The sequence below is a fragment of the Sinohyriopsis cumingii genome, unplaced genomic scaffold, assembly GCF_028554795.1.
Source record: "Sinohyriopsis cumingii isolate HCF-2022 unplaced genomic scaffold, ASM2855479v2 utg001938l, whole genome shotgun sequence".
Lineage (NCBI taxonomy): Eukaryota > Metazoa > Mollusca > Bivalvia > Unionida > Unionidae > Sinohyriopsis > Sinohyriopsis cumingii.
In genome coordinates this window covers 220,780-246,085 of record NW_028316086.1, presented here as the reverse complement: position 1 = coordinate 246,085, position 25,306 = coordinate 220,780, and the positions used below count along the sequence as shown (strand labels likewise).

At 36.2% G+C, this 25,306-nt stretch overlaps 2 protein-coding genes across 21 annotated transcripts in view; one reads left to right on the top strand and one right to left on the bottom strand.

The window, feature by feature from the left end:
• Window positions 1-2,725: 2,725 nt before the first annotated feature.
• Window positions 2,726-13,050, top strand: LOC149771349 (uncharacterized). The gene is made up of 4 exons (XM_089948570.1): window positions 2,726-2,782; window positions 6,320-6,528; window positions 7,844-7,926; window positions 8,643-13,050. Exons 1-4 carry the CDS (start codon window positions 2,726-2,728, stop codon window positions 8,825-8,827), a joined length of 534 nt encoding a protein of 177 aa, XP_089804696.1. The 3' UTR covers window positions 8,828-13,050.
• A 123-nt stretch (window positions 13,051-13,173) lies between these two features.
• The window catches only part of LOC149771348 (uncharacterized), a 106,815-nt gene continuing 94,682 nt past the window's right edge, over window positions 13,174-25,306 (bottom strand). For 19 of the 20 annotated variants that reach the window (XM_089948572.1, XM_089948579.1, XM_089948573.1 and 16 more), the window contains 4 exons: window positions 21,368-21,688; window positions 20,236-20,565; window positions 19,218-19,439; window positions 13,174-18,094 (listed from right to left, as the gene is read on the bottom strand). In XM_089948572.1, the coding sequence (XP_089804698.1) occupies window positions 19,222-19,439; window positions 20,236-20,565; window positions 21,368-21,688 (869 nt within the window). In that variant the 3' untranslated portion in view covers window positions 13,174-18,094; window positions 19,218-19,221. Of the gene's footprint in view, window positions 18,095-19,217; window positions 19,440-20,235; window positions 20,566-21,367; window positions 21,689-24,184; window positions 24,229-25,306 lie in introns of those variants that run through there. The other variant, XM_089948593.1, reaches the window with a different exon arrangement.

Sequence of the window (25,306 nt, the reverse complement as noted above, 5' to 3'; positions counted from 1 at the left end):
AACACTGTTCTATGGTCACCGAGCACAGTTTGGCAATTGTACTGAGACTAATTTGAGCAGGAGAACGAATTTCTGAACATACACCTACTCGCGAATGCAACAGTAATAACATTATTTTTTCGGTGCCACCATCCACACCGATCACTATCGATATATCTCCGACAATAGTTCCGATTGATGTACCTGTGATAGTTGCCGTAGTCTCAATTCCCACTACACTATGGCCAACTGCTGCTGCCCCCTCGAGTCCACAAGACTTAATAGCATCCACGACAGGACACACACGTTTGCATCTTGTAGGTAAAACGATTTCTGAGCGATTTCATCTCGCAGTAGTTTTTCTGCTTCGATCTTTTTCTCGCGTCGGTTTCTTTGCAGTTCCATTACAGTTCTTCTATCTTCTAGTAATAGTATAACCGCGAAGTATAATTCGATTGCAACAGGCACATACACTTCCAACCATGCATTTTTCTTAGCTAGTAAAACTGCTAAGCAATCATGGAAATTCTCTCCTGGGGAAATATTTATATCTCTGGCGATTGCATCGTCCGATGGTTTGACACCATCTTCACTTAAAACTACGCAGATTACAACCATGATTTGTGTCTTCATCGGTTCTGTTTTTGCTCAAGACCAGTTACGCGGATAAGCGTGGATTTGGTGACTATCAGTCGAGGTTGTTCTTTTCCTGGTCGAGTCAATGTTGGTGGTTCGATATAATTGACGATGGATTTAATGCGGTGGGCTTATCGTTGAGCTCCACTTTATCGATATAGAAAGTCCCGAGTGTTTTCATGCCTGGCGGTGTTGTCGGCGGCCGGACGTTTTCATTTACTAATGTAAATGTATACAAATGTCTTCGAGTTTGCAGTGTCAAATCAAGGTGGTCACTCAGGTCGATTTCTTTTTGACCCCTGGCAAAATTCTGTCTGAGAGTATATGAGGGTCTGGTAACGCCCTTCTCACGCAGATATTGGTCGACAAGCGGCAGAAATTTGCAATCGATGTTGGTATCCCCTGTCATTTGATAAAACACATCATCTGTAAATTCCACAACATCGTCATCGAGTGGCTCTTCAGAATTAAATCCATATATGTAGTGATAAATTGTAGACAAATAAGCCATATATGGTTATAGACCCTTCCGGATAGATGTTATCTTCTCGAAATGAAATTCATCTCCGGCGACTAATGCAGTTGGTACTGAATATGTGAACAATTTATAAATAATGCCCTCATTGTTGATACGTAATATTGGTCTCAACAAACCTATATGTCTCTGATCATTTATCGATATCATCATTCTACTCAACCTGTCTTTAGTGCGGGTTAAAATAAACACGTGTGATCTGGACTCGGGCATCTTTAAGATGTGAGGTTTATGTCTATCCATTAAAAAAAAAAAAACATAAAAAAAACAAACATGAAAGCAAGCCAGTGATTTTCTAAGTTTAAGAGATCAGTTTATTGTTTTATTTAACTGGTTAATATTTCTTTAATTAGGCTATATGAAGTAACTACGAGTAACGGTGAGAGCATCTATGCGACCTTGTTCTATTTCCGTATTTGCAACATCGACCTAGTCTTTAAAAACAGGCAACAGTCCCTGTTTTTCTCGTTTTAATCAATTTCGGCCCTTTTTGGGGGCAATGGCATTTCACAGTTTTGAAACAATTTCGTTGATGTCTACTCTAGGAGTTTAAAGTTGTCCAGTGTGATCTTGGAAATTACGAGCTCTCCCGGGTCTACAATAACCCAATTATTCAGCTCGATCAAACTGGTTTAACCTGGTTAGATCCATATTAGTGCCGCCTCGAATCGCTGCGCTTTAGAATCCGTAAATTTCAATAGGAACCTAGTATACGTTTTAAATGTAGCTTCCAAGCGATAATGTACCACCAACTAATGATTGTCTGTGAATGTACTTTGCTCCTCGAGTGCATGTAGTACTTCAAGAAGATGTGTACGTGTTGGATATGGCAGCTTTGAGTATAACAGTGGTGCTCGCCCAACCCTAGAGCTCAAGGAGCTTTGAGTGTAAATAATCAACAACTTCTCGAGGCTGTGCGAGTCCATAGGGATCAGACCGCGTAGGCCATAAAATGAGTTCCAGGTCCTCTTTTCGAATCAAGGTTAAAAATGCGGAGGAGCAAAGATGCAAGTTCATCCCGAATAAATACATATGATATGTTTGATTGACTTTGCCATCGCGAGTAAATAAAATGTGGTTCATAGACTCACTGTAAACGTCAACAGTCGTCCGTGGTAGTCGAAAACCTAGGACAGAGTGTATTTTGCGAGACCTTTGGCCTTTTATATGCGGCCTAGAGACGCTATGATTCCACCAATCTCTTTTCTGACGGCCCTTAACGCAGGTGCTTTTCCAACTGCTGCAGCTGCCGCTGCCAATATGAAAAATTTCACCGTCCTTTTTTTTTTTTCACCACCTGCGAATTCGATTACTATTATATATCAAAGATATGCAGTTTTGCTTAAGTTACTGCACATGGTCAGGCTGCGGAGACATTTGCAGTTCACTCTACCGAATAAACCCGCGATCTTTTTATTTTATTGCACTTTTTATTTGAACATGTTTGCTTTTATAATATTAGCCTTAACTTTGTGATATGGTCTAATTTTAATTGTATTCAGCATTGCTAGCAGAGCCACTTGGATCAAGCCAAAATGTATAGTTGCTATTGCCCTTTCGGCTTAACACGACTTTATGTTCAAATACGAAAATAACTTTGCGGACGTATCTGCAAAACTGGAAGATATGAAGGTGAGAAATTTCAATCGAAGACATCAATGGGTCTGCACGAAGTTGTTCTCAGTCCTGCAGAAATAGAATAATTGTTGGTGCCAGACAATGTAAAGGCGCCGACAAAACCAGACCTGGCAGGCATATTAGCAGGTTGTGGGTCCATAAAAGTTATTTTTCAAGCTTAACAAGGACAAATGGATATGAAGCGCATGATTGGTTCCATCCCTACGAAATATTATAAACATGACGACGGATATTACATAACCGTCACTGTATCTGGTGACTCTTCACATTGTCACCGTAACATCGACATTGTTAAGACATGATTTGATTTCCTTTCCGTAGAGTAGAGAACAAACGCTATTGTACAATGTCATGATGCAATTGTTAGCAAATCCAACCTTGCTAGCGTCAGCAGAGTCGTTACCGCCAGTTGGATGCATTTCCTATCAATTGCCAGGAGAAAGTCGACTGGGAGAAAATACTCAGCAATGTCCTGCACTTGCAATTCTATTTGGTTACGCTGATCACGGTCCTAAGCTGAGAAAGAACAATACGAATAATCTCAAGTGCTTCGATTTAGCAATTCTGGCACTTCCATTATATGTTAACTGTTTTGTCTAATACATTTTGAGGCCCTCACACAACCGTCCTCAAATCCCCATTTTCAGATTAGCGATGTTTGAATACACTGTGGTTTGTGCCAGACGTTGTTGAGTGGCTACACTGATGATTTGATCTATCTGGGCTATCATTGCTGCTGTAGATAGAAGTGTAGCCACATTGAACCGCCTTTAAGCCCATAATTTCAACTGATAAACATCAGACCTTTTTGTATGCTGTCAACAATTTGTATTGCACCATTTGAAGAAATAGGCTAAGCGCGCGAGGCCAATCCCGTGAGAATTTTTAATAGTCCTGCCTAAAATCCCCAAAATGACATCCCAAAATCCACTTCCATAATATGTCGCATACTGGCATTGATGCGTTCGCAGGTCGATCGCAAAAGTACAGTTGTATTGTCAATGCTACCCAACGGAAGTATAATACGTGCCCTTCCTACGTGACAAGAGAAAACCGATTGATATAATCAAACAAAGATGAGCCGTAGGAGCATTCGGGAAGAATCCAAACAATATGTAATCCTGGAATGCTTGCGTCGAAGAGTCTGAGGCTCGGCAACTGTCGCTGATGGCGTCAGAGACTAGATTAACCTGAATCATTGAGTTGATTTTGACAATGGCTGGGCGATATTCTATCCGTACTTTCTGGGACCTGAGCGTATGATTTCCTGGTCCGTGAAAATATATTCAGGCCATCGAGAAGTGTTCTCAGCGACGACTGTCAGATGTCAACCGCGTACAATGGAGATTCGATCAAAATGTCAAAGATGAACGTGGGCCAGTTTCGCGTTGCCGGTCACCAACGAAAACCTATATATTTTTCTATTGTGGATCGATTCGGTGATATACGCGCCCGTGGGAAATCCCACAGCGTTCAAAGTTGTGCCATCATCTGACAAGAATACAAGCGATTTATTAGCGTTGAAGCCACCGAACATTGGCGATCGGATATTAGGACATCTGTAATAAACGCTTAGCGACACTTGTGCTATCGCGGAAGCCTTGGATTTTCCCGCTTTAAATGATGACGGCAAAACTAGGTACAATTCTGGCTTCGTTGACGAGATTGCAATCACGCTCGCGGTTTTAAATGCTAGGACAAACATATCGTAGCAATGATTTCACGAAGAAATACGAACATATACGACCCAGGAGAAACTGTGATGTTATGAACTTTCTCATCTAAGCAATCCAAAAGTGTGCTTGGTATTTAATTCATTGATGGGCGAAAACAATCTGATAAGTCACGTATGAAATCACACAATGCACGCTCCCTGCACGGAGTAATAAGTGAAATAAAAATAAAGTTGATTCCTTGTAATCAGAACAAATTGTGGCATCGTTGAACAAGGGTGTTCTTAATAAGATTGAACATCAACGTTCAACTTTTCGTGTTCTTGTTGTAAACGTTTTTAGTTAATGTCTAACATTAACATAAGCACATAGACATAAATAATGATGGGAGGCGAAGATGAAACATATGTATGTCTATTAACTCTTGATAAATATAACTGGAAAGTAGGGCTTTCGGGTTCTAACATCCGTGTTCACCTTTTCAGCATATTTCAGTTCTAAATAAGTTATGGTTGGTGAATGTTTAAAAGTCATAGTTCAGTTACTAAATAGACCCGGATGTCCATTCAGGAATAAAATACTTATTTCAGTAGCAGCAATACCAAAATAAAATTCAAATGCGTCATGATAATAACTATGTAAGATGTAATGATATTTACTTGATGTGCTGGACAAACCCGTCACCAGGTACCTGAACGCACCAACAAACATAGATTTAACATGCATATATCGATCTGTTTTTAATTTTGTTGTTGTTGTGGGGTTTAACGCCATTTTTCAGCACACGATAGGCTATACATGGCGGCCAGTATTAATGGTGGAGGAAGAATCCGGGAACACCCTGGAAAGAACCACCGACCCACGATAAGCTACCGGCAAGCTTTCTCACATGCCCACACTGGCTGAATCCGAGACTCTGTTTTTAATGTTAATCTCGACGATGGTAGAGTTAATTTGGGAAAGAAAAGTATGTCAAATAAACATTCTGCATTCACAGTCTGGGTGCTGCCTATCAATTTGTTTATTTCTAAGATTATATATAAAATTATCGATTACATTTATTGTATTCGGTAATTTCGATTGTTGTTGGTGCGGGCGGGGACTGAAGTCTTTCCCCTACAATGCATTTCGATTATTATATAATAAAAATTGCGCATTTCGCTGATGCTGTATCTCAAATCAAAATTTACTAACCCCGTATCAATGGAACTAAATTATATATTTTATATATTATTTGTAGAGACCTGGCCACAAATTAATAAACACCAACAAATTGTGTAATTTAAAAAAAATGTGCAATACTCTCTGTGGTGCTTCTTTTGAATTATTTATTGATCAAAATAATATAATATGTAATTCACCTTCTACTACTGTTTAAAATCTGATATCATTTCTTTTACAAGTTAAAAACTGTTTTCAATAAATCAGTGTTAAGTCTGATATAGAAATATATATATATATATATATATATATATATATATATATATATATATATATATATATATATATATATATATATATATATTACTAGTATTGCTTTGGATAGCAAGAGAACTGGAAACATATAATTACAGACAGAATAGGTAACTACTGTCTACGTTGCCTTTTAAGTCTCTGATATAAACGTGTAATTAAAGTTAGGTTACTGTAACATACTTAAAAAAATAAAAGCTGAGATGTTGTTTTTACATTTGTTTTCCTGGAGTGTTTGCAAACTGAAAGCAATAAAGAAATAGACTCAGGTCTGTGACATTTGTCTCTTCTCACTATGTTCAAATTAGACCTGTTGGTATTGCCGGTTTTCAATTCAAAGCATTAATTTCCCTATTTGTTTTCACCTACATTAATTCTTCAGCAGACAACTGTATCAGCTACAACAAACGCCAATACAACGACAACTACTTATGTTCCAACGACCCCCTTCTTTACCACAACCACACCAGCCGGACTGTTTGACTCTCCAGAAGGAAGAGCAATCCTCGGACTGTTAATTGCGGTCCTTGTGATTTTAGTGCTGCTCCCGTTACTGTTTTATATTCTTGCCAGAAAATGCTGCTGGATCAAAGTGTAACTATACCCGTCTCTCTGTTTTCTGTCTGTCTCCTCCTCTCTCTGATAATCTAAATATGATAATGGTACTACTAGTATTCCGTATATATATATATATATATATATATATATATATATATATATATATATATATATATATATATATATATATATATATATGGATGGACAGACAGATAGATAGATAGATAGATAGATTGCATCACATGCCTTGAGGATTAATAGTGGAGAGCCGATAAAATATGGACACAATAAAAACGTGGTTTTCAAGTTAATATATTGCATATAGTCTGTGTACATACAACTGGAATCGGGTCACAATTAATACTTCCAGTTCAGTACCCACGATGTAGTTCTAGTCTATTTTTAGAACATTTTTTCCTCTCTCATTTTGGTGATGATAGAAGAGTTTTATTTATGCATTTTTAGTAGGGATTTAAAGGTAATTGTTTATTCTTGAGAATATGAGCTCAGGGTGTGTTTGTCTGTGTGTATTTCGGCGACAGTGCACAGTGAGTAATAAGGCCTTGGTGATGATCCGGAAGTGACATTTGTGTTCTGTTTACATGTTGCTCTGTTGACAGTCCTGTATCTCAAAAAAGAGCAGGTCAACCTTTGACGAGAACTTCACCGTGAAGTCATCTTTGAAGGTATTTTAGATTAACATATGATTTGTACTGATTGTCACACAGTGGAAAGGTCAGTACTGAGAAACAAATGTAGAGAACATATAGTAAAATTAATTGTGTCCGTTATGTAGCAATACTTTAGAAGTTTCGTACCCTGCCTTCTCAGTGATGAGAAGACAGGACACCAGGCTACCAAATGTATTATTAATTCCATACAATATTATAGATGGGACGTAAAAGTCTCGCTCAGTCTGGATTCAGTACATAGTTATTTTAGTCATATAGTTCTCATATTTGTTTTTTTTTTAACTTACTGAACTTCGTATTGGGTCCAAATCTTAATATATCACCACACACACACACACACACACACACAGACATACATATATATATATATATATATATATATATATATATATATATATATATATATATATATATATATATATATATATATATATATATATATGATTCCTTCAAAATGCCTTCATGTCATTAGTGTACACAATCTTCATTGGGCATCATTTCTTTGTTTCCTTCCAACATTTGTTTACTACCATACTTACTTGATTACAAACTTAGAGACACAAACTTAAAAATCATAAATCACCTTTACTTATCCCTAATATTTAATTCATACCTTGATCATTTTAATAAGCATTATTTTTTGGTGGTTTTTTTTATAGGACTCCGAGTGGTCAGTGTCAGTTATCACATGGAACACCATCCACGACGGACAGGAATAAAAAAATACAGACGGATGTTACAGGTATAGAGCCACATGGACTGCTATTCTCAGTTTCGCTTCTACACCATTATATCCCTCTTGACTTTCTATTTTCTGTCTAATTTATTTTTTCTGTTAAACTTATCAAGCATTTGATACGGTTGAGAATTATTATTATTATTATTATTATTATTATTATTATTATTATTATTATTATTATAATATTATTATTATTAGGGCCTCGACAATGGTTTCTTGTCTTGTGTAAAAGGAATAATTTACAATCTTGTCATGGCTCTTTCTGTTCATTTTCATTTAAACAAGTATTGTTGATATTCCCATGAGTTAGTAGGTGTATATTCTGATACCTACCTTCTATTCATCTTTGCTCGTTCCAAAACAACATCACCCCAACCCCCAAACCACTGAAAACAACTTTGCTAAATAGGTAGCCCACGGGGTAACCATGAGAATGAATATAATTGTTTGGGCCCCTATCCCGGAGTCCCTGGGGAAGTGGTCAGTGGTCAAATATACAAATGATGCAACTGCAGTATACATTTTAATATTTCTTTAACAAACATTTTACACGCATTCGTATTAGGGTCACGCATAATACATGTAAGGAATTGGGGATTATGACCCTTGTGTTATGACATGGAGATTGGGGTATTTAATTGACCGCATGGGAATTTACCATGGCAATCCATGGAAGAAGCATTGGTTTTCATTCAAATTTTCTTCCTAATTCTCAAAAGGTAAAGACATGGAAGATCTATTCCGCAAGCGCCAGCCGATGAATGTGTTAGAATACAAAGGAAAAATTATGGAAAACCAGGAAATGCCAGCCAGAAATAAACCTGTGAATCCGAACACTTGGAATGATCCCTGGTCAAGCAAATTTCCACGTGACCACCATTACATAACACGCCTGGAGGATTGATAGTGGAGAGCCGTTAAAATATGGACACAATAAAAGGCGAGGTTTTTAAGTGAATATATTTGTATGTAGTCTGTGTACGGAAAACTGGGCAGATCCAGTACGTCCCTTATGTACCTATGTTTCAAAAGTTTCGTACCCTGCCTTCTCGGTGTTGATTAGACAGGGTACCAGACTATAAATGTATAATACAATATTGCACATGTGACGTAGCAGTCTTGCCCCCGTCTGGACTCAGTACATATCTTTTTTCCACATATAGTTTTTATATTTGTTTTACAGTTACGGAACTTCCTGTGTCCGAAATTCTAATAAATCACAAGTTAATCTATAGTATCATCGACAATGAACTCACTTTACAGTTTTTCTCAGAGTTTATCCAGCATTTTTTTTTTTGAGAGGCGGAACAGTAAACATAGCAACGTGCCATGAGGCACAGATTTTACTTCCAGACCAGCAACAATGCCTGATTACTCACTGTCCATTGTTGCAAAAATAGACACAATCACACAATAAATTCTCATTTGCAAAGATATAACAATTTTCTTTAAATCAGTACAAAATATTAATGAATTTAATCCAAGAATCAAAACAAAATACAAGACAAGACAACATAAAATTGATTGGGAAAACATTTTTAAGAGTACTGATACAGAGTAATAATTGTGACCCGAGTCCTTCTGAAAGAACCAAATGTGGATACTCGAGATTTTAGAAGCTTGGCATGTATATCCTTGTAAATTCAGACAGCTGCTGTGTCCCCAAGGCGCAGTTAGGCAAACCCCACTCAAATATAATTTGGACAACACATATGATAGTAAACATCATCACTTCAATTTGTTCTCACTTCCTCGGCCAAACATTTCAATGTCTGCAGATAAATTAATAATTGCTACAAACACGTAAGTCTCGAAGCTGCTATAATCTTGAGTATTTTGATGAAAAGAAGAAAATATTTAAACAGTTTTTTCACTTGATATTAAAGCATATTTTCAGTTTTGCATGCAACCCATAACTACGTGGCATAGAGTGCTTAAAACCTGATTTATAAGAAATAATCATAGCGACTGAATAAAATTATTGATTACAATATGTCCGAATGTATCCATTTCTACAGGAAAATCCCATGCATTTCCCATACAATGAACACCACTTGATGTATTGAAATTGTGTAATTTACATTTTATCATCAGAACTATCTTTAAAAATCAAGAATTGTAACATAAATATTAAATGTTTATTAAATGCTTTTTTAACAGTCCATTGAAATTTTCGCCGAGACCAATGAGGATATAATTCGCTCATTTCGTTTAGTCAAGAAATAATCTAGGATGTTGTTGTAGCAATACATATGAAATTAATAGGTTGGTTATTCGCCTCCAGCAGAGTGCACCACATATTTTCCGACAAGACAAGGTTAGCAATGCGCTAACTGCGACTTTGTCTCCTTCCCACACCATATTGTGCAATGTGAATGAAAGAGGTTCCCAAAATAAGAAAATTACATCTGAGATTTGTTCTCGACTTGACTGAAAAACGCCGAGGATATTCCGATAGCTTTCAGATTTTGAGAATGTGTTTCGCCAACTAATTAGCATCAATGTTTTTGTATTGTTTTTTGTGTGTTTTTTTTTTTTAAATTCTGGAGTTTCCTCTTCAAAACGTTTTGGCAGCTGGCAAAACACGTTTAAGTATATGATAAAAATTAATGACATTTTGCATGAGAGGGAGGTCCCGAGTGGCCGAGTGGTCTAAAGCGCTCTCCGTTACGGATCACTGCCATCTCACTTCTGTCTGCGTAGGTTCGAGTCTCGGATTCAGCCAATGTGGGTATGTGAGAAAGCTTGCCAGTAGCTGCTCGTGGTTGTTCTTTCCGGGGTTTTCCCGGATTCTTCCTCCACCATTAATACTGGCCGCCATGTATAGCCTATCGTGTGTTGAAAAATGGCGTTAAACCCTACAACAACAACAGCATGAGAGGTGTTGAAATTATGGTGTTTTGAAAGTGTATATGCTATATAGGAGCCATGGCGCAGTGATGAGCGTGCCGGACTCGTGATCTGCAGTTCGAGTTCTACCTAATGTACTAAACGTGGTGTCGTGACCCCCTTCTTCCAACAAAAAGCACACATACCATTGTTTAGTGAAGTTACCAAAGTCTTTGGCATCTCTTTTCCGGCTTCACAAGCAACTAGTGAAAGTCCACCGTTATCATTAAAATTGTCTTTTATTAAATATGTCAATTACCCGGAATTTTCGATTATTTAGACATACCAGCTGTCCTCTACAGTTTGATTTATTGTCTCTAAATGAATTTCAGCTTTTTCTGTTCTGAGTCATAAGTACAACTTTAAGAGACAACTTTAATTTTCTTTACATACCTACGAATTATTCAGTCAAACCTGGGTTAATCCTGATGGACGATTTGTGGGTGTGATATCACCTAGTCTTATTATCGAGGAGTCGTTTGCAGAAGGATCTGTCCGCATTACATCAGTGTACATTCTAGACATCAGTGTTTCTCATGTTTCTTAACTAAATATCTGTTGAAGGTTCCATTTTGGCAATATTTCTGGATGAAGTCCTACGTTTTGACGACTTGTAAATCCACGTGGATTATTACAACGGTATATCAAGTGGCCATTTTAAATTTCGTGGCTACATAAGACTGTTACCAAAGAAGGGTAAGTATCTAGACTGTAGACTGGTTTATTCCTGACAGATTTATAAGCAGAAAAAATGCACATTTTAACGAATAGATAACATCATATGAATAAATCGCCCATCAGTATCAACCCATGTTTAGGCGACACATTTCGCTGATAAACATTGAATGTATGCCGATAGTGCTGTCCAGATCACATCGGTTATTTTTGAAAAATTGATTAGCCAGTAAGTTGCGAATGTGTCAAACAGTGCTGGCAATCCAGTAGAAGAAAATAACCGGGATGGTCTAAATAGCATGTGGAGTTTTTTTAGTTGAAATTTCCGGCGAAGATATTGAATGCTCCTTCCGCAAATAGCAAACGAAGGTAAGATAGTCGTGTTATCAGACATTTTAAAATCCTTTTGTCCCCCTCCCCCCGCAGACTAAGCTACAAAGAAAGAAAAGACTCAGGTGTAACTTTCCTTTAAAATATTTTGTTTGGAAACATATACATGTATACTGGTTACGTATAAAATGAACATGAAGCACGTTTCTGAGAAGTGCACGTCTACAAGACGTTTTTTGGGAGTGTATTTTCTTTCTTTCTTTTTTTTTGTTTGTTTTACCTTCACCAGACATACAATAATACTGCTTTGTTGTTTGCTTCTTTTCTAAAAATAAAATGTCTTTGTTTTAGTGTGCATGTGCGTGCATGAGTGTATGTGTGCGTGTTTTCACAATCGTTGCAAACTTAACTGTCACCTACTGTAGGGTGATGTTGCGATCCTTTGTTTTTGTACATTCATTGGTTGATTTCATTAATCCAAGCGTTGCAACAGCACAGACTCAGTTTGCATAAATAGTTTGCTCCTTATAAATAAAAAACATTTGTCTCAGTAATTCTCCAATAAACTTCTGCTAATATATTTCATTCTTTTAATCTACAATGTATTTTCAATGTGATTTCGGTACATAGTGAAAAGCTATAGCCATAACTTATTAAACTCTACTGCTATGTTCCTTATTATCTATTTATGTAAATATGTCTATTTTAAATGGCGTTTTCGAGGGTTTTAGTCGTCATTATATTCACATGTGTACAACGAGATAATATATCACGACTCAGTGGTTATAACATAAAACTGATCTGTAGCATTTCTCTATTTAAAAAGAAGGAAAATAAACATAATGATAAATACTACTTGACAACAAATTTAGTTGCAGTTTCTTCTCTCTCTCTCTCTCTCTCTCTCTCTCTCTCTCTCTCATTTCACATTTTAACACTACGAAATGAACTGTATAATATTGCTCAAAATTGGTCGCAATTATGAATTTTTAAGAAAATATCTCAGATTTGGAATATTCAAAATTTAATGTTGCAACATCCACACTTTGCACCATAGAATTAAAAATTTACTGTAGTGAAAAATTAGTGGAAAGCTTGTACAAAAAAAAAATAAACTGAAGGAGGAGTTTTTATCTTATCATAACTAAATTCTGAAATGGCAATTGTAGTTAACTAAATTATGATTTCAGACTAATGAATATTTATACAAGAACACGGTAATGAATATACACTATTTGTTTTAAGAGTACAACTTATTTTCAACATCTGTATAATTGTATAGCTCAATAGATTTGATGCAAAAATGTTTTCTTATAAGGGACGGTCTTAGAAAAAAGGCACAAAAGGCTTCAGAAGTAAATGAAACAACGAAAAAGTGAATTTATTCTTAAAAGTCAATGTTCACAAAACATATATATATTTAACCATATGCAAGAAATATACAAATTTCGCTTGAAATAACATGAGGTGACTTCTCAAAAGTAACTCATGATCAATATTAAAATGGTAGACGGTTTATGTGTTTGAATGCTTACTTGAATTTATTTGAAAAGATATCACCGAGTACATACAAAGTCAGATGATGATACCTTTAGCTGTAAATTTTCTTTTCTTTATACCGAAGAACTATGGTAGTGTGGGTCTCAACGTTTGCAATCGGCGAATCAGTAACTAAAAGACACTGACCTTCAAGATATTATATATGTTTATTTGTTGCTTTTTGCTCTACATTAAAATGAATTTAACTTCCAGTTTAATGACATCGGGTAAAGACTGATCAACAGACGCCATGTAGATTCCAGCTCATGCAAGGGGAGTTACTCTTATATCGTGGTAATACCTAAAATATATTTTTAGGATGGTATATATTTGTCGTATCGTTGGGAAGTTCATATATATGTTGCACAAAGTGTACATCAACTGGAAGAATGGATGCTACTTCCATGGCACTCATTCGGCCACCTGTGCCATCCAACAGAAACTTGTCTGAGAGAATTAAAAAGTGCATCTGTAAGCAACTGTGACGGGACGGGGAGAGTAGCGCCAGGATTGTCACTGAGAATGAACCATAAACATGAGCATGAAAGTACATGTTTACCTCAGACTGTTTAAACAACTCCCAGTGTTCATGTGAAAAATAATAAATAGTGTACAACAAATTTTAAAGTCAAAACCTGTCAACTGCGACAGCCATCAGAAAAACATCAAGCGTCCATACTTCACATTTTGGCTCTTATTTGCTACCATAGATACGATATCTGGTTCTTGAAAAATACGGTAATCGTATCATCTAACTCTTGCCAGACATTACTGAACAACATCAGACGACAAAATGGTTCACTGATTTGTTACACTAGGAGTGATTTTGAGAAGATATAGTTTGAGAACATTACTTGGAAACGGTGATATTCATGGGCGTATTTTAAAATAGGTTACTCGTCAGCAATTTGAGATTTTAACGAAATCAACTAGTGGTGCAAATCAAGTAACTTATGGACATTATATATGTGGTGCTATACAGACCCCACCCCCCACCCCCGCGAAAAATCCGAAAAGCAGGATACTCCAGACCCCACGATATTATGAACTTACCATATATAAAAATCAGTATCAATTATTGTTTTACTTACCACAACACAAGACGAATACTCTGAAGATCGGTTTTTGATAAATTACTGAGCAATGATGAAATCTCCCGCCTAGAGTCTCGTCTACACATAAACCGGATACGAGTGATACGTTGTACTTTTTTGTCCTCGCTCCAATTGAAGGAATCGTGTTGTAAACGTCTCATTTTTGTGTGTCTTTATTGAGATTATTTTCAAACAGTATTTGGACTCACGTCACAATTAAGTGTACTAGGTATTCTCTACAGCTGCTTCTCAGTACTGAACTTTCGATTGTTTGTGACATGTTTAGTCTTGGGTAAGATGCAACACTGGCAAGTACACTTTCAAACATATTCTTAAAGTTTGATATTGATAAGTGCATACTTAAACGCTACAAGGCATATCCAATATTACCATCAATATCAACATTATTTTATAACATATACAATTAAATTATTTTATCGCGTTTTGATAGCTATTTATTTACATTTGTTGTCAGTAGTGATGCATAAATAATACCGTCTAATTTTTCAGCCAATCGCGTGTCGTTATTTCTTTCATTTAGTACATTGCCTAATGCTTAAATGTAAATCTATGTAGGTCATGTTCTAGCTAAAGCATAAAAGCGTGCGTTTTAACCATAAGATTGGCTGGAGTCAGCGATAGTATGCGAAATAATCTTAACGCTTAAAACGCTGGCTTATGCAGAAACTAACTTAGAACATGACCTAGATAGATTTAAGTATGAAGTGCTTGATAAATTAAAATAAAGGCGGACTATTGGCTGAAAATAAGTCATGTTTTAAAGGCAGTTAGCGTATAAGCGTGCATTTCAACCGTTAAGATTGGTTTCTTTCACTATCACTCGCTCCGACCAATCTCAACAGTTAAAATTCACGTGTACACATTATGACATATATTTATGTATATAATTTACACTTTGCAGCTGCGTAAATCGACACTTTGCCTTAAAAAAAGACCTGATTAGAATCAATATCGCTCGCTAATAATTTTGTGCAGTCAGAATGTAAGAGGAGATAATTTTCATTTAAATCATATACATGTACTGTACAATATGTCCAAAAATGTCATAAATAGGCATGATAACACCAACTGTACAAAAGAGAATGTCTATTCGTATGCCCGCCATTTACCAACATTTGGAAAGACTATTAACATGGATGACGTGAGCTCACAATATAAAATACTCTGCAGAACAACCGGTTGATACATTAAGGACTATTTCAACATATTCTTAATTACGTAAACTGTCATGTATATTTAAATTGTGTGCTTTACATTTTGTCCGTGATTGAGGGTTGAGTATCCCTAACTTTTGTCACGATTGTAAGTGACAAACAAGATGTGTATTACCTTATTACTCCATGTTCTTAATTTAAGTAACATAACAGAGAGAAAGTCAAAATGTTTTGTAAAAGTCAACATATAAATTATTTCCCTAAATAAAGAGAAAATTTATAAAGAACTTAAATTATTATGAATTAAACGCCAACTAGTCCTAAAGGTTATATCACACGTCCAAGAGTATAGAGTATTCGGAATAAATAAAAAATGTGTTCTCAATAAATGCTAATTTTGAATGTGATGATGTGATAGTAGTCTCGAATATGCTACTGTGACAACTGTCTTGATGTGTCACAATGATATAATCCAAAATGTCTAAGAATGAGTTCACAATAATCCTAAACAGTGATTTAGTCCAAAATCAATGAGCATTTTGTAATTCCAATGAATGATTTAAATAAATAAATTAAATCCTCTCAACCTAACACAATTAAAATTGATTCTAATACGACTGATGTTAGAATATGGAATGTGCAATTATAATTTAATCAACATTAATATAAAAACCTAAGACACAATTTCAGGACCAGGATGAGTGTCATTCTAATAGAATTTTCCATCAAACTGTCAACAAAATAAATTTGTTTCTAGAAAATCCCAAGTTAGGAATAAAGGCTGTATCTAGAATTCAAACCTAGAAAACGTTTACCTGACATGACATTAGGCATGTAGACCCAAACCCTTACTCTCAATTATGGATTAATGGGGGTGGGGGGTGGGCCCGAGTGGTCTAAAGCGCTCTTCGTTACGGATCACTGCCATCTCACCTCTGTCTGCGTGGGTATGTGAGAAAGCTTGCCAGTAGCTTCTCGTGGGTCGGTGGTTCTTTCCGGGGTTTTCCCGGGTTCTTCCTCCACCATTAATACTGGCCGCAATGCATAGCCTATCATGTGCTGAAAAATGGCGTTAAACCCCACAACAACAGCAGCATGGATTAAGGTCAGTCACAAATAGCAAATTAAATATGCATAACATATATTCATGGGAAAAATCCAACACACAATACAAATCAAATATACAAAACTAAAATTTGAGTTCAAGAGTTAATGGAATTTTCCATGGAGATGATTAGTTTTCCAGAACATTCTAGGTCACGTTAGGATGTATATAAATGGTACTTGATAAAAAAAAGTTCCTGTTTTATGATTAGTCTGTGAAATACTTGACAGTTGTGTTCATATATAATTTTAGAGGAAATTATTTACTTTAAATTATTCGTTGGAATTACAATGTGTTCACTGACTTCTTTTGGGACTAAATTTCTACTTTGAGATTTTTGAGAACTCATTAAAAAACTGTCTGGATTATTTCATTGTAGTACATCAGAACATTCAAGACTATTGGAATTCAATGGGAACATTCTATACCTTTGGACTTGTCATCGGACATTTAGTATTATTTTGGATATAGTTCACAACACTGAATGTGTGTCTTAAATTTTCTCTTTGACTTAAAGAAATAAATTATTATTTGATTTTACTATCCTTCTTGGTTTCGATTTTTCTATTTCATGGTTTAAGACATAGCATTGCAATAAAATATAACATATACACATTAATACCATTACAGGTTTGGGGACTGATTTATCAGACTATGAAACACCCCAAAAAGAGGAATTTGTTTCTATTTTATGGGGCGGCCGTGTGCTAAAGTTTACAAGGAGTATTTGCACAGGTGCTGTTTGCAATTCTCAATTTTGGTTACAATATGTACTATATAGTATGCAAACAATTAGCGGCCAGTCCGTGAATTAATGGTTTTCCCAAGGAAAAAAGTTTTTATAATCTAATTTTACCTTAACAGTCCAGAATTCGATTACTGTCTTTAACATGATGTTCAACATCGTTTTCCATTAAACAAGCAAGAGCCCAGTTGAAACATTTCAAGGAATTAGCCTCAAATGAGTTTATAGGAAACGCCACTATTTCATCATAATACTTGTCAGAAGATTAAAGAGGAAATGTTTTGAAACAACCGTGATAAATTTAAAGTAACCAATTCATTAACCGCCGCATGATCGCCGACGTCGTCGTAGTTTTTATATATGAGAAACATGAAGTCATGTCCTTGTTGTTTGAACCGGTTTGGTGGTAACTTTTTATTCAGCTGCGATGACGATGTTGATGTTGATAATAATGATGATGATGGTTTATTCATAATAATGGTCATATTTATACATATGATCTTCCCTATTAATTGTTTTGTTTGGGGTTTTAATGCTTATGATTATGTGTGCTTAAAATGGTTTAGAATAGATGGAAGGCGCCGCCGTATTGTTCTCGTTGTTTTTTCGTCACTCAATCCTAAAAATTAAAGAAAACAAAGATGATAATACCCGTGAAGCTAACTTTTTTCTTTTCAGAATCAAATATACGTGTTGTAATGAGGGATTGTAGTTAGTAGCGCCCCTTGAATTCGGTAGGTGACAGCACGGAACACAGTGATCCAACATTACTTCCCGTTTAATTTCTGCTTTATTAACACTAACAAAGAGAATGGACCATGTGCATGGCATTTAGCTACCATTTCCTCGGCATCCTATAGTGAACATTATGATGAAACAGCTATTTAAAAATCCAACAAGCATCGTACACTGTCTATTTATTAAACGTTTTTATGTACAATGCTCAAAATAAACTGAAATAAAGCAATAAAATGATTTATTTATCATGATTGAAGCAAACACAACCCCCAAACATTATTTATACCTCAGAACATTATATATAAAATTCTAGAAAAGAAGGCTTCCGCGTAGCACTTGCAAACATTCGAAAGAGTGCACATATTATAGGTATTCTTTCCTAGTGTTCTCTTCACAGCAGCTGTATCTGACAAAGTAATAGTTTTTAAAGTTGCAAACCGGTATCTCAGATTCATTATTATAATCAAAATAATGGGTAAAGAACCAGTCAATATCGTAAATAATGGCACAAGATGTCAAGTGAACCGGTTGTAACTGATCAGATTTTGTGAATGCTTAATGTCGGTAGAAAATGCTAGTTGAGAAGGAATATTTTGAATTTTTAAAAATGTCAGATTACAAAATAGACTAGTCAAGAATGCTTCCAAAATTGAATAGAATATGTAAGCGATATAATACAGAGCTTATGTTAAAGACATAATTACAAGTTGTGTAGAGTTGACCATACAATCAGTCACAGAAGCCAGTGCGATTTGTAATCTAGACAAAAGGTTTGTAAAATGGCGTTATAAATATGTTATGCGTTTGAATTGGTATTAATCCGCATGGAAGTTGTCCATCTCTTACAGTACGTTAAACTAGCTTAAAACTGGATTCTTCAGAGAATTTCTTGTAATTAGGATATGGAATCTCTGTCTCTCTTCCCCCCCCCCCCCCGTCTGTCTGTCTGTCTGTCTGTCTCTGTCTCTGTCTCTCTCTCTCTGTCTCTCTCTCTATATATATACCTATCTATGAGTTGGCAGGTTTGCGTGAGCCATTCAGACACATAAGATCTGTCTGGAAACAGTCTGTGCATCCTCCTGAAAATGTCTCTTTCACCCCAAAGCATGTGCCTCTGACACATTCATAAATGCCGATAATTGCATAGTTATTACAGCGAATGAATTTATTACATTCGTAAGGATGGGGATAGAACTTATCGTGTTGAATGGCCGCACAGTAGTTTCCTGAAAAAAATGATGAAACGCATATGCAACAAAGACACACACACATATATATATATATATATATATATATATATATATATATATATATATATATATATATATATATATATATGATCTCATGCTCCAACTGACTAACATAGCAATATTTTTCTTATAAAAGCCTGCTTAAAACCTGTAACCTGTAAGCTGTATATTGGTATACTGTTTAAGTAATACAAGCTGTATATTGGTATACTGTTTAAGTAATACAAGCTGTATATTGGTATACTGTTTAAGTAGTACCTCCTTGAATAAGAACACACTCTGAAAACTGTTGGTAATCTTCCTCACTCTTGGTCTTGACTAAGCCCTTTCAGGAGTCGACTGTTTGTAAGCCCGAAATCATGCAAGCTGACAAACGTTTCATTGACAGTGCAATACTATCTTTAACTGATCATTTAAGATGTGTATGGTATCTACTTCTATCGGCAGCCTATATCTTCATTTTACTCGTTCTCCTTTTCGTATTAATCCTCCTTCCCCTGCATCTTCTTTATCTCATTACAAATAATTCAACTTTCAGTGGCATAAATGGCCTGATACACTTCCGGATTGTCTTATACCAACATGTTTTGAGACAAGCATCACATAGGTTCTTTTTAGGTAGATAATGTATTTTGTACCCCACCAGAAAAAAAAATAAAAAGAATAAGTAAAACAAATCCTCGCACTACACAAAAAAACAATAACAAAAGCAAAATTACACACCCCCCCAAAAAAAAAAAAGCAATAACGTCCGGGTAATTCACTAGCTTACCTGGTACAACCTCTATTGGCTTCGGCTGCGACCTAATTGTTACATTGGTTTTGGCATTTCTCACTGCACACATGACATTTCGGCCATGCCAACTCATGCTGAATGTGTAGGAAAACTGATAAATTTGGTTGGTATTACAACTGACTTCCGTATTGTTGATGACAGATGGAAAATTAAATCGTTCAAACAATCCAGAAACGTTCGCTTCCACAAACATCTGACTGGCAGGCTTGCCAACCATTCCTTCACAGCGGAACATTCTGTCTGAGAGGGTGGCCTGGTTTTCTACGATCCACGGAGATAGAGTTAACGCAGGAACATTGGGCTCACCTGATAAGGAAAATGCAAGATTGTTAAGCGTACAAAGAATTTTTTTAAAGACAAGAACATTCAACTGACCTAACGCATTCAGGAATTAAGCGAAATGCCAAAGGATACGAGATCAGGTGCATCCTACACAAAACTTTATTCAACCACATACCATACTCGAAAGTATTCTGATAACTCAAAAGCCGCATTCGTACATTTTACAAAAGATTTCCAGACCTTGAATAAAAATTAATACTCGATATTGAGCCAAGTTATATGACTGAGGGGCCATTGTGCGATATGACGTCATGGTACTTTTCTAAAATGATTCGATTTTGTTTGGATTCATATTAGCCTGTCATCCTTCGTTAACCGTACAAATGTTCGATGATAAATAACCAATGAAGGGAGAAAAATGTAATTTAAGAAGGCATCCTAGATGAGATGTAAAGTGTAAAGTTCTGTTCTTTCGATATTCACAGTCACACCTAAAACAAATTTAGATTGCTCTTAAATTGCATCATTTTTTGTAGCAAATTCGATAAGCAGTTTCTAGACTAAAAGATTGCAAGAAAAATACAATTTAAATGGGAACCTACTTCACTGGGACTCTGCTCAGTCAAATTCATATTAGCACGTACCAATATGCATTTCCTTTGAAAGACATTAGGAATGCTTTTAAAAGTATCGCTGTTCTGGAAATGGTCGCAAAGGTTTTCTATTTTCCAGTTTTCTCCGTTGTAGTTTACATAAGTCACCTTAACTTGTATCGCTATCAAAATTAAAAAGAAAAAATAATACTGTTTGATTATAATTTACTCACTAAGAATGTTGAGATTGATGCTGGAAGAAATGGTAGTGTTACCAATGGCTTTGCAGTCGTACATTCCGTTATCATTACAAGTTAAATTATAGGTAAACACGATTTTCACACTTGCGTTGTTCTCCTTAAGGAACGCTCCCTGAGGAACGACGACACCAGTTCTGTTTACGTAGGTAGACTGCTGCGTGATACTTGCAATAGTGCCCAGCTTCGAAGATATCTCAACACGTGTGAGATGTTGATGATTTGAAACATTGCATGTCATTGATAAACCACTGTATCCGATGTACACTTCTGTTTTTGACAGTTCAAATGTTACAACTGAAAGATATGTTCAAAAATAAATATTAAAAAACAAGGATAACGTTTGTACGAATTATGAAGTTCAAAAAGCCCTTTGTCCTACACAATTATTGTTAAATTTTGAGTTAGGTTGTTTTTGGCCATCTATTGGTATTGAACTCTTTTATTGCGCTTTTGATGCTTATATTATACAATGCTGTAGTAAACACAAGACCGTGTCCCTTTCTAGTGCATTAAGAAACACAAAACCACTTCACATGTTAGTGCATAAAAACCAAGCTCCCCCCCCCCCAACCAACTATCGCGAGGTCACTTTTTTAGTATTGCACCAAAGTACGACCGCGCCGCAAACAAAGCAAAGAAACTTACACGATATTATAAAAAAAAACAACATAAAGGACAAGAGAGATAGGTCTCACTGTGTTGGTTATGGTTGTACGATTCCCTTTTTAGTAGTATAAAGATATGAGACAATTGGGAAAAAAAATCGACAGAGCATTTAATTGCCTACCTTTCTTTTAAAAGAATATCTTAAAGAGCATGTGCGCATAAAACAGATATGCATCAACAGGTAAATAAATAGATACCCACCATTTTGGAAATAGTGTTTGGAATAACACTATACAAGGAAATAAGAATACTTAATTATCCAACCTCACGTGCAGTTTCCACTCGATTTAATATTACAGTGAATTGGTTCGTTCTCTTCTGAGTAGAGGGCATTGTGAAACCAAAGATTAAAACAATTCCAATTCGCCCTAATGATATGGGATAAATCCTGTCTCTGTGGACCACAAGCTCCATTCCCCACTACGCCCCCTTCCCCACTCAAATCAACCAAACTGTTATAAAGATAGTAGTAAATAATAAAGATTTAGTCCCAAGCGATTGACCACAAATAGAGTAGACTTTTAGTGAATTTCATGGTAAAATCTTGACAGGTGAACAACCTACTTATTGATTTGATAATCTTCAATTATCTCTACTAACCGCACTCTCAAAGGGAAAAGGGAACCTTTTTTTTAAAATTATTCTTTTCTTTTCACTACCTTAGTATCAATAAAAGGTATAACTTTGCCAGAGTGAGTAACATGCATTGATAGCAAGAAAAGCACGTGAGCCACACACAAAAAAAAAAAAAAAAAAGCCACAAGTTTACCACGCGGAAGGAAAACCAATATAAGGGGGAGAACTGCGGATGTTGTAGTCTATCGCTAAGGGAAGAATAAACTGTTCAACCAAGCATGACTGATATTCTAGTGCGGATGTACGCGTGTATAAATAAGACAGCATTAACTCCAGAACAGTAGACTTACAAGCATTGCTTCCTTTGATTTGGCAGGATTGACAGTTACCCTTGTTCTATCTATATTTCATTAGCAGGAGGAGTGACACGTTACTCAGAAACTGCAGTATTCATCTATGTATTTGTTACTCAGAAACTGCCACATTCATCTATGTGTACGTTACTCAGAAACTACCGTATTCAACTATGTATACGTAACTCAAACAACCGTATTCAACTATGTGCTAGTCAGCCATTTATTGACTGTTCAGTTCATTATGAACACCAATAGCATACAGTCACTTTGCTATTATTAGCAGGAGAGTCTAGAGAACAGACTTGTGGCTGCAGCATCTGTTCCTACGGGAATATCATCTTCTATCCCATGTAAACAGCAATTTAAAGCCTATGATAAGTCCAATGTGGAATTCAGGCGTAAATTCGCCGTTCAACCCCAGCCAACCACTCAGCGAGGTCCTGACGTCACCAGAGACGGACATCTATTGTTACGCTTCTGTTGACAGCCTAAATGTGATAAACTCTTTATAACCCTTCAATGACATGTATGTTATAATCCAGTTCTTTATTAGTGTGCACACACTTTTTCCAGCTTTGCTCTTTTTTTGATTGTGAACAAATCTGAGCCACACATTCTTATCATTTTTATTAAATTTGTCATACACGTATTGTTTTTTTCATTAACTGTCCTTGTCATTGTTGAGTGCATCTGCTAGTAAATGTTTGTGTGAATCATCTCATTCATCTAGCATTTTCCGTTAGAATGATTTGTCTCCATTGCCGGTAAATTCACGCCCAAACAAAAATAGTTCAATCCTTTCTTAGGGATAGCTGTCCAGAGTCACCCCACCCCCTCCCCAGAGGTAGGTGACACCCACACGTATAATGCAGCTTCCTTTACTCTTCAAAAGTTAATTTGAACGGTGGACATATTTTAAAATCAAAACATTTGTGCAGCAAGATACTGTATGACAATAACAGTTGTAGCGAATGCAGCGTGATAAATATCCTTAATGACTCCGTTAATCTGGCAAACCAATTAGTTGTGCGTCATTTTCACGCACGTTAGAATAGCATCCACAATGCAGAATGAATTTATATCATAGGATGCGCAGTGTGATGTATCAGTCTGGATACAATCGCTCTTGTTTCACCTGGCATCATTACAGCATAGGACATACAAAATGGGGTATCAATTTAGACAAAATCACCTTCGTTTCACTTGACATCATTACAGCATCCTACGCAATCAAAACTGTAATAAAAAAAACTGAATTCATTCATCAGTAAAATGCATAGTGAATTATAATACACTACATGCTTTCCGTTAGACTTTAAAAGGCGTGAACGTTCCAGGAAGTTTTTCAAAAACAAAAGGTCACTCAGAAAGTACAATGTCATTTGTATTTGTGCAAGCCAAAAATGCAAAACCTACAATAGGTTTGATTTTCAAAGTGATGTTTTCCTTTTATGTCTTGACTGTGTTTTGTGGCTTCATAAAAGAAAAGAAGAAGAAAAAAAAAAGAAAAGAACTAAAACCGAGACGCAGGACTGCGGAATTAGTTGTGATATTTCCTTCTTTAAAAGCTATGCTATGCTTGCTCACCTAGCAGCAGAGGGGCTGTACAGACCGAAACTTTTTGCACAATAAACCCCTCCAGGAAACTATTCCTCGATAGAGGGCTTATTTCGACGAAATAAACCCTTCTATTCAGAATACAGGACAAAAAAAAATGTCCCCCGAAAACTCGAAGAGTTTCCAGGGACAAACTCGTTGAGTTTGCACTGACAACTTGGGTTACTTCAATAAATCTGAAACAGTTTCCGTGGCGGGGTCGTTATTGAAAAATCCATGGGTCGGGTCCATCCCCTCTGCTGCTCTGGGAAATGAGTTTCCAAGGAAAAACATTTTTATGTTAGCGGAATTAAATCATTGACAAATAAATAATGGCAAATATTGGAGAAGCACATACGACTAGATTAGCTCGAGAACGTCTCGAAGCAATTCAGAAATTTCTTCCTGTCCGTGATAGTGTCAGACAAAAATTACAACTAAGACAGCAAGCACGGGAAGGCTTTGCAGAGACTACGGAGGAATTATTTAAACCCGTGACCAAAGCTACTGAAAAATCCGCAGCTGTTACCAAAGAGGCTTTAATAGAGCAAAGGAAAATTTTACAGGATATTTCAGCTGGACTTAAACCCCCGCCTCCACCCGATGAAGTTGTTGTGTCAGTACCTGCTGGTAAGCGAGTAACAGGGAGAATTACTGACCCCGCCAAAAGATTTACGCCGGATTATATTGAACTTCTTAAAAATGTACCAGAAGAGAA

Bases quoted from the DNA above. Each gene is read 5' to 3' on its own strand.
- LOC149771349 (XM_089948570.1), top strand. From the start codon at position 2,726: ATGTTCAAATACGAAAATAACTTTGCGGACGTATCTGCAAAACTGGAA. The intron at 6,529-7,843 runs GTAACTATACCC...TTTTTTTTATAG, and splicing joins AAATGCTGCTGGATCAAAGT to GACTCCGAGTGGTCAGTGTC. The intron at 7,927-8,642 runs GTATAGAGCCAC...AATTCTCAAAAG, and splicing joins AATACAGACGGATGTTACAG to GTAAAGACATGGAAGATCTA.